General features: G+C 39.5%; 1 protein-coding gene across 3 annotated transcripts in view; it reads left to right on the forward strand.

Moving 5' to 3' along the window:
• The first annotated feature begins 225 nt into the window (after nt 1-225).
• Nucleotides 226-13,606, forward strand: part of LOC148018958 (uncharacterized) — a 99,979-nt gene continuing 86,598 nt past the window's right edge. For 2 of the 3 annotated variants that reach the window (XM_087701459.1, XM_087701462.1), the window contains exons 1-4: nt 226-465; nt 888-1,667; nt 1,754-1,823; nt 1,955-2,160. In XM_087701459.1, the coding sequence (XP_087557585.1) occupies nt 394-465; nt 888-1,667; nt 1,754-1,823; nt 1,955-2,160 (1,128 nt within the window). In that variant the 5' untranslated portion in view covers nt 226-393. The remainder of the gene's footprint in view (nt 466-887; nt 1,668-1,753; nt 1,824-1,954; nt 2,161-13,606) is intronic. The other variant, XM_087701460.1, reaches the window with a different exon arrangement.

Below are 13,606 nucleotides of genomic sequence, written 5' to 3' on the forward strand. Positions count from 1 at the left end.
AACCCCACTGCCCTTGATCCTTCTCTATGTGACCAAGTACCAATAAGGTTAGTCCCCCACCGCCCCTGATCCTTCTTATCCCCTAATCCTTCTGTGCGTGACCAAATACGAGTAGGGTAATGGGTTGATCCCCCACCGCCCTGAACTTTGCTACAACCCCGTGCGACATAGCCCTTAAGCCCTTTCAAGGGACTCTATACGCTAAAGAAAATGCGAAAAGTAATTCTAGCCCATACAGGAACCGGCGTGGTCGCCACCCTTCGTCTTCTACCGAGGCTTCGCCTCATGAGCTCGATCGACAAGCCTGCTTATAATCTCACGACAAGGTCCTAAGCGGAGAGAGAGAGAGAGAGAGAGCGAGCGAGCGAGCGAGCGAGCGAGCGAGCGAGCGCCATGGCGTCCTCCGATCTGCCTGCCATCGACTCTTCAAAGGCTCTGCTGTCCTTTCTCGGTATCAGGCAAAAGGTGTGTTCCATCTCTCTCAAAACGTGTCCGTATGAAGTGCACGCGCGTACAACGCCTTGATCGTTTCTGAAATGCATGGTTTCAGCTCTACTGTGTCGTTCCTGGATTATTACAGCCTTCTTTTGCAGAATGTGCCTGCGTCTTCCTAGGGTTTTTGTAAGTAGTCATCGGCATCACCATAGTCGTCCCCATCATCATCATATCATGGCTTCATCATCGATGTCATCGATGCGCATGCACCTATTGTTTAGTGACCAAGGGTTGTCGTCCTCGTTCTCACTGTCATCATTGTTGTCATCATCGATCATCATCTCCATCATCACCTTGGCTGACGATAGCTTTTATCACCTCCTGCATGTCAATTCAGACATTGCTCAAGCCGAGAAATTCTCATATGGTCTTTTCGTCTCATTTTAATGAAGCTGCCGCACGGTGGACCATTCCAGGATTTGCCTTATGGAGGGAACTGTGGCTCTTCAGCCTCTAGGCCTGCTTTATCTCCTTTTTCAACTCTGCATCGGGAGCAACTTGCAGACATGAAAGACGATCAATCTCGGCTGCTTACCGACCTAACTGGAGTGACAGGTTTACCGGATTGCTTGCAAACAGTACCAGTATTGGCTACAAAACCAAGACGCAGCAGATCTTCTAATAAAAGGACACATTTTGAAAATTTCAATGCAAATAGAAAGTCTGGTTCTACAACTCCAAGAGAGATACGAGCTTGCATACAGAGTACAACACCAGCTGTTCAGCTCGAAGAACCGACAGGTCCATCAGTTCCTGATCACTGTTTACATCTCGAGAAGGCTATTGACACTAGTGATTTGAGCTTTTGGACCTGCATGGTCCTACCTGACAGGTCTAAAGAAGACGAGAGCTATACAGACATGGATGGTGAAAGCAAAAGTGAATTTTTGGAGGCAGAAGCTAGTGAAAGAGCTGTTTCTCCAGATAAATTAGCTCCTGAAAATGGGGTGAATGGCAAGGCAGATGAGCGGACTATTCGTGAAGAGTATAGGTCTCGGCTTAAAGAAGCAATGAGCTTTGTCCAGTTACGTACACAGATGCTACAAGAACTTTCCTTTGGTGAGGTGATGAGAAACGATATTGTAGAAGGGAAAGGCAGCCATAACAAACAGGAAAGCGACTCCTCCTTCATGAGTGGTACAAGTGTGGTTGTCAAGCATGCACGCCGATTGGTATGACTCTGCTCAGCAATCAGAATGTGTACTGTAGGAATATGCACAAATAAAGTTTGGCTGCATTTACAAGTGCCACTTTTCAGGCTGGGCTCATGCATACTGAGGAGCAAGCTCTTGGTCTTCAAGATTTGTATCAATGGTTGCAAAACATAGGTAAAGTTTAATTACGTCTAAAGCTAGCAGTTTGTGAGTTTTGTGAAATCCTTAAAAGCTTAGAGGCTTTCTTTTGATATACTTTTCACACATAAAATAGATGCATTCATGCAGCCACTTTTTTGAAGCAGGGAAACTATTAGGTCAAGAAGCAGATGTCGATTCCAAGAAGAGTTCACTCTTTAAAAAACTGGACAATCTGAGACTTGCTAAAGTGCTTAAGGATTCTGCCTCTGGCACTCCTCATGATATGAGAACTTCCTCCACCCCCTATGAACCACTACAACAAGTTCAACATGATGTACGGGATCGATTGGCCAATTTGTATCAGGGAAAGGTAACATCTCACGTTCTGGATGCTCCATATAGTCAGTTGCCTTATTGTGAATTGTCATGCTTGCTAATGTAGAAGTTACAGCTTGAGTTCTGAAATCACGAAAGGATTTATTATGAGGCAAAACAGATCTGTATAGTCTCACAGTCTGACTTAGCATAACTTACATAGGGCTCGAAAGTTTCAAGTTCTAAAACCAATTTGTCATGCTGCTTGGTTATTAAAAAGAGAAATATTCTGCTCGTGAGAGGGAGGATTAAATGTTGTTCCTGATAAACTAGTATGCTTCATTGAGGATAGAAGTATTCTCTTGAAGCACAACTTTAAGGGTCATTCCTTTTCATCAATCAAATGCAGAGTTAAAAAGAGGATTAACTCCCATTTTGACACTAACTTGCCTATTTTAGTCTATCAGTCTATCATCTCCCGATTGTTGAGCTTCGTCAGCATCTGACGGTGACATAGGAGCTCTGACTGAGTTTTGTGTGTATCTCTTAAGTTTTCAGGCCTTTCAGAGCCTGTGCAGCCCCTGCCAACTTGTGACTGCCCCAGGACTGCCACATCAGCATCTGCACAGTTTTTTACTGCAGTTGGACTGCATTGCATGTACAGCAGTTGGCCCAGTTAGGGCAAGTTGATCAGATCTGGTCGGACAGTTTTTTTGGTTTTTAGCTATTTATAGCTAACACTTTGGTTGGACATATCATTCGCTTTTCTGTCTCACAGGTGCTCCATCAGGTGATTGTAGTCTTCTCTGTCTCTGATAGCAAGCTACATACTCTCCGTCTCCATCGCCATCATTGTCTCCGTCATTGGTGCTATCATCATTATTCAGCCTGATCCGGTGCCCTCACTGATGCCTTGGACTACGTGCAAGGATATCGTATGCAGCTCTTTTCTTTGTTCAATGCAGATCGTTTTTCTCTTCCTGTTTTCTTTTCTCCTCTTCTTTTCTCTCCTTGTTTGTGATTCTCTTCCCTTCTAGATCTTATTCCCATTGAACTCATTGGCATTGAGGGAGTGGTACCTCTTATCTCCATGTAGAAACTCAAGGAAATACCTTTAAGAGAAGGATTACCATTTATTCTCTTGAGAGGAATACCTAGAGATCTTGGGATGGAGGGAAAAAAAGACAATTAGAAGTAGGACCCAACTGACTTTTTGCTCATGCTTCTCCACTGTCTTTGGCATACAATCCTGATTGCCGAGTCTAGAATTTGGAGGGAGGTGCACCTCACTCAAAATTACATACTAGTGCTGGTTTGGATCCCCCCCTGTTGAGGAGGATATACTGATTTGGAAACTGTGAGCTATACAATGTCATCCTTTCCATCAAGTTTGGTGCAAGCTATATAAGTTCAAAATTTGCTAGTTCTTCTTTTGTTCCTCCTTCTAAGGTGTAGGCAATGGATGTGAGTAACCATGGAGACTCAAAACCATACAAGTATGTATATAAAAGAAGAGGTGGATATAGAGGTAGAAAAATAGGTAATGCCTCTTATTTCACATGATTTCTTTGAAGATTTTTCTTTTGGTGCTTCATCATCATTTAATCAATTTTTAGCAATTCAATTTCCTTCCATGCCACCTAGTCCACAAGTTACACCTTCTTCCGTGACCTACACACAATCGTCCATCATGCAATTCACCACTAGGGGATAGTTATTCCTTAGGCATGCAATCCATAGGTTTGATCCTTTTTCTCAATTGGGTGGTGAAGGTGCAATGTGTGAAGATATCTTAGGGTTTGCAAGGAGAAAACACTCAAGAGTGCACAAACATGACAAAAACATAGTGAATATAGACAAAAAAACCAAAGAAAGGAAGAATAATGTAATGAATGATTGAATGAAGAGAGTGTGATGTGGATGGAGCTCAAGGAGCATAGATTGTACAATAATCATTGTTTCTAGTGTGAGCAAACTAGAGAAGAGTGTTGTTCTCCAAGAACTCATCTTGAGCGCAACAAAATCACTAATGATGATGAGTTATAGTAGAACTAGAAGTGAGGATGATGAAAGGCACCAATCGAGGGCCAATTGATGTAGTAAATTGGGTGTAGAAGGTTGAGGATAGCAGGGATGCTAAATTTCGAAACCTAGCAATCTCTAGGGCTAGAATGATAAAATGCAATAGTTTAGAGCTTGATGACAGCCTTTGGATGTGTATGAATGATGCTGATGATTTAGAATTTGATTTTATGTAGGAGAGTGGGGCGAGGGCCAAATGATGTAGTAAATTTGATATAGAGGATTGAGGACAGCAGAGCAGTAGGTGAGATGTTGAAATTTAGCAATCTCTAGGGCCAAAACTATTGAGATGGCAAGCTCAATATGTGCATATATTGATGATGGACCAGCTAGCTAGATGGGTTTGTACGTTTATGCTTAGTATGTTGGTGGTCATTATAATCTTTACATAGCCATTGACTTATCACTTATTGTATTCAATTAGTTACACCCACCTACAACTGACATAGTTATAATACCAGTCGATTAGTATAGTTAGTTATGCACTTTTTGACTTTGTAGGCTACTTTCCTTTATGTTACATCTTATCTATACCTTGTATACATTGTATTATGTGAGAAAGAAGAAAAAACAACCAATGAGAAAACCTTTTGGCCTCCATCTCTCTTCTTGTGTTCTTGAGTGAGCTTCTCCTTGTACTTATATGTGTTTGGCGTAGCAACTCGAGCAAGTCCCTCTCCCCCCGCATGCAATTTGTGACATGATATCAAAGCTGCATTGCTCACAAAGGCTAGTTTTAGAGGCTAATGTGAAGAAGCACAAGCAAGGATTCAAGTAAGCAAGCAATGGGTAAAAAGCTCTCCCATTCTCTCACTCTTTCCTTGGATAGTGCCTATGGAGGCACTGAATGTAGGGCATAACAAAAATCTTAGATTGTTGTGAGATTTTGTGTGTAAGCAAAATGGTATATACTCTGTAGATAAGACCCCTATGACTTTTTCGCTATATTTTTTGGCTATCTAAGGCTATTTTGGGTCCCGTTTTAGCTTCGTAAGATTGAGGACAACAATTTTAGGGTATATTGTAATTTGGGCTGTGTTAGCTGTTTTGAGGTGCATATGTTACAGATTTCAAATCTGTAAATTCTGAGATCTTTATCAAGAAGCAAACACAAGATTTATCTTGAAATATGCTACACATTGTATACGTTGTTGAGTAGTCAAGTGAAGAAGCTGCTTGGTTTATTACTGTGCACTTCTTGTGAAAGATTGTAGAAGACTTACTTTCTGTTTGATACTTACTTTTATCATAATGATTGAAAACAATAGAAATCCTATTTTTGACAACTAGACAAGAACAACTACTATCATGGGAGTTCCATGTAACGAACTTTCTTATTTGAAAAATGTCTCTACAAGTTTATTTAAGTAAAGAAAAGAAACTAGAGCTAAGTGATCCCGTGAACTACAAAAGAATTAAAGGCATGGAAATAATGGAATACAAAAGACAAAAAAGTAATATATTGGTTATTAGTAGTAATTGATAACACTATGTTGGGGTATATTAGAAATGTAGAGAATTCACATATAGTTTGGACTTCCTTATGCAAAAGATTTAGCTTAAGCAAGAGTCAAATACTTCGAAAAAAGAGAAAATGTCTGATGTTTTGAAGATAAGAAGCATTACAGATGTTCTAGTAGCTATTGATGCAATGCTTGATGATAGTGATTTGATTTCTTCTACTTTGGGCGGCTTAAATAATGAAAATGTCTAAAAATCTTTTGTTACTTGTGTGTATGTATGGAAGCTACTTCTAGATTTTGATGAGTTGATCTCTCTCATGATTATTGAAGAGATCAATTTGTGGTGTGAACCGTTAGAAAGAAGTGGTGAACATGCTCAACTTCAAGAAGGGGATGTGATAGATTCTCTTTAAGAGGCCATCGTATGGGACGCATTGGCAATAATCAACAAAAACAAGTTTAATAAATAATTTGGTGAGATGTAGATTTCAAAAGATCGTGGTGATTCTAGAGGTTCTATAGGAAGAGGTGGATGGTAGAATATATATTCTTACAATTCTGGTATTATCTGTTATTGTTATGGAAGAATAGGTGATATTGCAGTCCATTTTTATGATAAGAAGAATGACATTTGCAGTGGTAGATTATAGAAAGGGAATTATGCATTGTCCTCAAGATAGAATGATAATAAAAATGAGTGCCTATTTATCATGTAGCATTTGAAGGAAAGGGGACCAATTGACAATGTATGGTATGCTAATTTAGGTGCATCTAATCATTTGAATAGCTATACTGAATGGTTCGGAGAGATGCAAGATTTACAAAGTTCGGGTTACGTAGAGGTAGCCACTTGATTTCACTTTGAAAAAGTTCCTTCGTTCGTGTATGATGGCCAGACAAAGTATTTGTGAGATATATTATATGTACCATCCATCATAAAGAATTTGGTGTTTGTTGGTCAAATAGTAGAGTAAGGATTGTATGTTAGGAGTTAATGCAAAGGGCTAAGTGTAAATTGATTGCAAAAGGAAGTAGAATTGATAGCATGCTTACTTTGGATACTGAAATTTTTCTATAAATGCTACTATGTATACTAAATGCAAAGGTATAGTTGTAGACATCGAAATATGACACATATGTATTAGACATGCAAATATGCAAAGGCTAAAATTAATGCAATCCTAAGGGTTGGCTGTAGATTTACTTTCATTTAGAGTTGTAGAGTTACACAAGGTCTGTGAAACATGTAAGTTTGGGAAGCAGATAATACAACATTTTTTGAATGAACGAGATGTAAGTAGGAATATGTTTGATGTTGTGTATATAGATTTTTAGGGATCTACGCAGAATGTGTCTTGGTGGCAACAACTATTCTGTTATGTTTGTTTACAATTGTTCTAGAAAATTATGGATATATTTCATTACGGAAAAGAGTGAAGTGTTTTATCACTTCAGAACTTTCAAGGCTGTTGTTGAAACAAAAACATACTTGAAAGTCAAGTGATTGAGGTTAGATGGAGGGGGGTAGAGAACCTCTCTAACGATTTTAATGATTTTTTGAAGTATCATAGAAGAAAGAGAGAGTTTACATGTAGGTATACTATGCAACAAAAATGAATGTGCAAAAATAAAAAATAGACATATTGCAAAAGTTGCACAAGTATTAATGGTTGAAAAAAATATAACAAAGTACATTTTCTAGGTTGTTCATATTGTTGTCTATATCATGAATAAAACTCCCATAGTTGTAATTCATGGTATGATCTTTGAAGAATGCTTTACAAGAAGGAAGCTTGATGTATTGTACTTAGAAGTGTTTGGTTGTATTGTATATGTTCACGAGCTTAATGATTTGAGAAAAAGATTGGATCCAAAGATTGAAAAATGTATCTTGATTGGATACTTTATTGAGCAAAAAGGGTATTACTCTTATAACCTTGTCATTGGGTGAGATTAGAGCGAACACGAATGATATTTTTATGAGATGAGAAGTTGATATGTATCTAGTGGAGATGCATTGGATAATGTCGATGATCATGATAGTTATGTGCAAATAGAAAAGCAGGATTTACAGACCCTTAGAACCAAAGATATTATCTAGTAGTAGATTTGCATTTTTGGGAGACGAAGGAGCATTTCTATATCTTCAAGTGAATCTATTAGTATTTCAAGTAATGAAAAAGGAAAGAAAAAAGTGTCAGATAGTAATTATGTATCTACAAGTCATTCAGTTCTTGATGTAGACTCTAGTGGATTTGAGATTTTGGTTGATAAGGTTGGTATTTCTTTAATCAGAACACTAGGTGTACAAAGAGTACATGGTATTATAAAATCTCCATTGAGTAATCCAGTGGTATGTAGGTCTAGTAGGGTGAGATACCCTATTAGAAGATTTGGTTTTGAGGGCTATGTAGCTCACCATTCTGCTTGTATGGTGAAGGTGGTTGAGCCTTGAGGATATTGAGCCTAGTTATTTTGAGAAGGTTGTTGGTCATGCTCATTGGAATGCAACGATGGGTAAGGAGATGGCTATATTAGAGGTTAACAAGACTTGGGATCTAGTACCATTGTCCGAGGGCAAGAAAGCTATTAGCTGTAAGTGGGTCTATAAAATAAAGTATAATGTAGATGGTTCTATTAGCAGGTATAAAGCTAGGTTGGTTGTGAAAGGCTATACATAAACATACGGCATAGACTATGAAGAGACATTTAGTCTAGTTGCTAGGATGACAACTATTAGATATATGATTACTTTGGCAACAACCAAAGGCTAGAGTTTGCAATAGATAGATGCGAAGAATGCTTTCTTGCATAGTGATTTGTAAGAAGAAATGTATATAGAGTAGCCAACAAGTTATGAGGATTTAGATATCCCACATATGTATGTCGATTAAAGAAGGTACTCTATGGACTAAAGCAAGCACCTAGAGCATGGTTTGACAAGATTGGAGAGTATCTTGTCAACATTGGCTTTTTTGTTTTTGATTAAGATCACTTATTTTATATAAGAAAAGATGATATAAGTTTGGTTATCATAGTCATTTATATGGATGACTTGATTAATATAGGTAATAGTGATGGTGGTGGAATTATTGACATTAAGGGTCTTTTGAAGCAGAAGTTTAAGATAAAGGATTTGGATGTGTTGATGTATTTTTTTTGATTTTGAGGTGATCAGATATGCTTATGGTATATTATTGTCCCAAAGGTAATATGGCTTGGATATATTGAGTGCCATTGGAGCAAAATGTAAACTTGAGTGCTGATATTGGGGATGAGATAGAAGACCCTACTATGTTCAGAGGATAGTAGGCTGTTTGATGTATATGACTATCACAAGGTCAGACTTGAGCTATGCTGTTGGGCTTGTGAGTTAGTTTATGCAAGTATCTAGAAAGCCTAATTTGAATGTAGTCAGATGTATATCAAGGTATGTGAAGCCCATTGTGCATTATGGACCTTTTTATGAGATAGGTAAAAATGTACAAGTATTTGGGTACACAGATGTAGATTGGGCTAGTAGTATGTTCAATAGAACATCTACTAATAGATTCATATTTTTCTCTTAGTAATGCAACAGTCACTTGGAGCACCGAAAAGCAATCTATAGTTACTTTATTGAGTACAAAGGTTGAGTATAGAGGTGCTACTATGGTAGCATGTGAGGTGGTATGGTTATAAAGTTATCGGGTGATTTGGATGTATAGAGAGATGGTTCAATTTTCATTCATTTTGACAACATGAGCAGTATACAGTTGGCTAGAACCTTGTGTTCCATGCTAAAACAAAAGACATTGAGGTGCATTACTATTTTGTGTGAGAGAAGATATTTACAAGTGAGATCAACTTGGTGTATGTCAACCTACAAGATTAAATAGTTGACATATTCATAAAGACATTGGGTGTAGAGAAGCTTTAAAGATTTTAAAGCTTACTTGGAGTTGTAGAGATGCAGTTGAGCTTGAGGGGGAGTGTTGAGATGGCAAGCTCAACATGTGTAGACATCGATGATGGATTGTGTGTTAGATGGGTTTGCATGCTTACACTTAGTACGTCGATAGGCATTGTGATCCTCAAATGACCAGTGACTCATCACTTATTAAATTTGTTTAGTTACACCTACCTAAAGCCGACATAGTTATAACACAAGTCGATTAGTATAGTTTGTTATGCATTGTTTGACTTAGTAGATCACTTTCTTTTATGTTGTATAATATGTGAGAAAGAAGGGGAAAAACTAGCAAGAAAGCCTTTGAGTCTCTAGCTTTCTTCTTGTGTTCTTGAGTGAGCTTCTCCTTGCATGTATTGTGTATGTTCTGTGCAACAACTCGAGCAAGCCCCCTCACCACGCGATTCGTGACAAAAACAATAAATCATAGCAATATGCAACTTGCTGATAGCCTCTAGATGTGTGGGAATGATGTTGATAATGCAGAATTTGATGTCATGTAGCAGAGGCAGCAAAGCATAGATTTGGGAGTTATGAAATCAGTAGTTGATATAGTCACGAAGCAAAATGCAACAAATGTGATGGTGATGCATCATTGAAATCAGGTCTCTTGCTGTTACATGATGAAAACACAGCTGATGGCAAGTCATGGACAGCAGGTGATGAGCTGAGAGACTGTAGATGAGCTAGCAGATGAAATGCAGCAGGTGATGCTGTGTAGAGGCTGGTGACAGCAGGACGATGGGCACGTACAGGCTAGTGGCAGTCTCTGGAGCTGATGATTATGGCTGACAACAAGGTAGTGCCTTTGTATTATAGTAGATGTGGCAGACTGGCTGGGTACAAGGATGATAAGTAGTGTGCATGCTGAGTCTCTCTTTAGAACATGTTGGAGCTAGATGAAGTCTAGAGTGTCGTACAAAATGAAAAAACTGCCTTTTTGGGGCTGTTTTAATGAGCTGAAAAATGACAGAAAATAGAATAATTCCAAGGCAAGTTTTGGTAGCTCAGCACCTGCTCTTTGGCCCAAAAAGAGAGATCAAGGGGAGTGAAGAGATGGCTTAGCCTTGATCCAAAAGGCTCCTAGGCATATTCTTTTAGGCCTGTGTTGAGCCACTAAAATTGGGGTTGTAATCCTCAATTATTATGCATTAATCCCCTAATTATGTTTTCTTCAAATAGTCCCAAAAAGCAATTAGTGCTGAAATAAAAATTATATGGCTTTACTCTTGAATAATAGGGCAAATGCACCAAAATCTTCTATAATTAGAGTTAGTTCCCTTCATCCCATTCTAATAATTTATCATGACCCTCAGCCTATGGCCATCTTTCCCCACATTGCTGCCCATACCCCATCTTGGTGGTGCTGCTGCCGTTAATAGTTGCTACCACCCCCAGCTGGATCGTAATTACATCTCCTTAAGACAGCCCCAAAAAGCAATGAATGTTGATTACAAAAAATAGATGGCCTTACTTTTGAACTGTAGGAAAAATACACCAAAATCCTCAATAAATAGAGTTACGTGTGGGCATCCATGCATCCTATTCTGATCATATATCATTACCCTCAGCCTACAACCATCTCTCCGCAAATGGCAACCCATACCCCATCTTGGAGCTGCTGCGGCCATTAATAGCTGTTGCTGTGCAGAAGACATTGCCATCAGTGGAGGAAGTTGTCCTGGCTGCAGCCTGCTGCCCAGCCTGCATTGTCATCAGCTAACCTGTTGCCATCAGTTGACATCACCAGGGGAACCTCTTGCTGTGTTTTTGGACTGCTGGAGCTGCGGTTTGGGCTGGAACAGGCTGCCATGCTGTCATCATCTTGAGGGGGAGCTGCTGACATCATCATTTTGGTGAAGGCAACCTGTTAACATCATCATCTGCATCAGATGATCTGCATTTCTGGCTGCCTGACCGGTGTTTTCCAGACACCCATCGTTTTACATCTGTTGGACTCTGGAGGACTGCATGCTGATCCTTCTGCTGCCATTGACATTGTCATCCAGCCTGGTGTACTGCTGCTGCACTTTGGGATCCATCATGAATATGACACAGTCTGACACCTTTATCTGTCACCTCTGCATTGGTTCTTGAAACATGGAGGTTCGTGCCCCCCAAATTGTATCCTTCATATTCTTATGCACTCATTCTCATTCATCATTCTACAGATAATGTTTTGCATGTTATCGTACAGTCTGTGTTTCTCTGTGTTTGCTATACCTTTTCTTTATGGTTTGTCCAATAAACCCTCTTTAGTTGGTACTGATTGATTCAACTAGCTTGATGCTCTAGCAAAGCAAGAGCAGACCCTCTTTAGTTGGTAATTGATTGATTCAGCTAGCTTGATGTTCGTCTAGCAGAGCAAGAGCATCAGACTGTATGAGTGATGCATCAATTTTGGGGAAAGTTTGATGCTCACATAGACTGGTGTCTTAATAAGTTCCATGCCACTTTGGAGCAGTCTCTCCTCACCTAGGAGTGCTTCACTCACATACTTTTTGCCATGTGGACGAGCTCTAACCTTTGATGAATGGGGTTGTGGAGTCACATCTCTCGAGTATGATGAGCTTAAGGCTTGTAAGATGCAGGACAATCCTTTGCGTGTGACAAGAAGGATCACATGAGTTTTGTCCTGATGCCTTAAGCCAAAGACAAATAATGAAGTGAGCGTGAAAAATTCAGGCCATAGTAGGGCCATGCTCCGTTTACCCTGGTTGCAACCTGCCCCGATGAACCCTTGGAATAATTTTTAGATTTAATACATGCACGTATATTTATAACAACATTTTACTACTGTAGCCTTTACTCAAATTGCCTTAATTTCCATACATAGGACATTACACTGTCTATTTGATAACTATTAGCTTCCAGCAAGAGTCAAGATTAAATGCCACCTCCATAGTTACCTAAGATCCTTGTGTGACTCCGTGCATTGTGTCTGACCATGGCTAGCTACACTGATAAGAAATGGGCTGCAGATGACAGTGAAACGGAGATAAAGCAAGAGTGGAGTGAAGGCTAGAGAGACAGGCAATAAAAGTGGAAGTTGATGGCTATGAATGCAGGTGGTCAGATTTATGAAACACATGGCAGAAACAGAAACACATGGTAGATTTGTGTTCCCCCTTCCTCCATTGCTTGAGGATGATATTGAAATCTTAGTACCTAAAATTATCCTTGACCATAACTAGACCTTTGCCCAAAGGGTGCCCTTTTTCATATATATCCACTTAATTATAGTTGAGGAATCCCAGTGGATGGATAAGCCATCTCTTACCTTGACTTGTGACTATCTAACCCTCCCCTCCCCCCTCCCCGCAAAACAACAATAAGAATAGAAGTTGGCAAGGCTACAAATGCAGGTGGGCAAATAGAAGTTGATGGCTATGAATTCAGGTGGGCAAATTTATGAAACACATGGTAGAGTTGGGGTTTCCCCTCCCCTCTTCTCCCCCCTCCCCACAAAACAACAATGAAAACTGAAACTCCGAAAAATGAAGGTGGTTCAGAAATGCGTTTTGTGGTGGTGAAATATTTTAGTAATGCCATTTTTGGTTTGCATGGAAAACACCATTTTGTGCTGCTGTAATTGTAGCTCTGGTTTCAAAGACACTGCTATTGTACAGGTCAGCTGGTTCAGGGACCACCATTTGGTGTTCACAATGAGCTTGTATGCCACGATACCATCCTGATTCTGGGAAGGTGAATGGTAGGATTGTTCATGTTCTATATAATTCAAGGTCTGAGTGTGAAATCATATGTCAGATCATGGGGAGATGATTAATGAGGGACCCTTCTTGACTGCATTAGCAGAGTAGGAAATGCATCTTCATGAGAGCACACATCAGATTGGTAGAGACTATCAAGAGAAATGGCCTTTCCAATTAGCTATGCCATGGTTGTATGAACAAGATGGTGTGATCATGACTGGGGATTTTATAGTTCAGTTTGTGAACCAAAAGGCCAGGCCTTAGACTATGCACGGGTACCAGTGGTTCATAGGG

Source organism: Lygodium microphyllum, chromosome 20 (assembly GCF_053477565.2).
Source record: "Lygodium microphyllum isolate KBCC chromosome 20, Lygodium_microphyllum_v1.1.10, whole genome shotgun sequence".
Classification (NCBI taxonomy): Eukaryota; Viridiplantae; Streptophyta; class Polypodiopsida; order Schizaeales; family Lygodiaceae; genus Lygodium; species Lygodium microphyllum.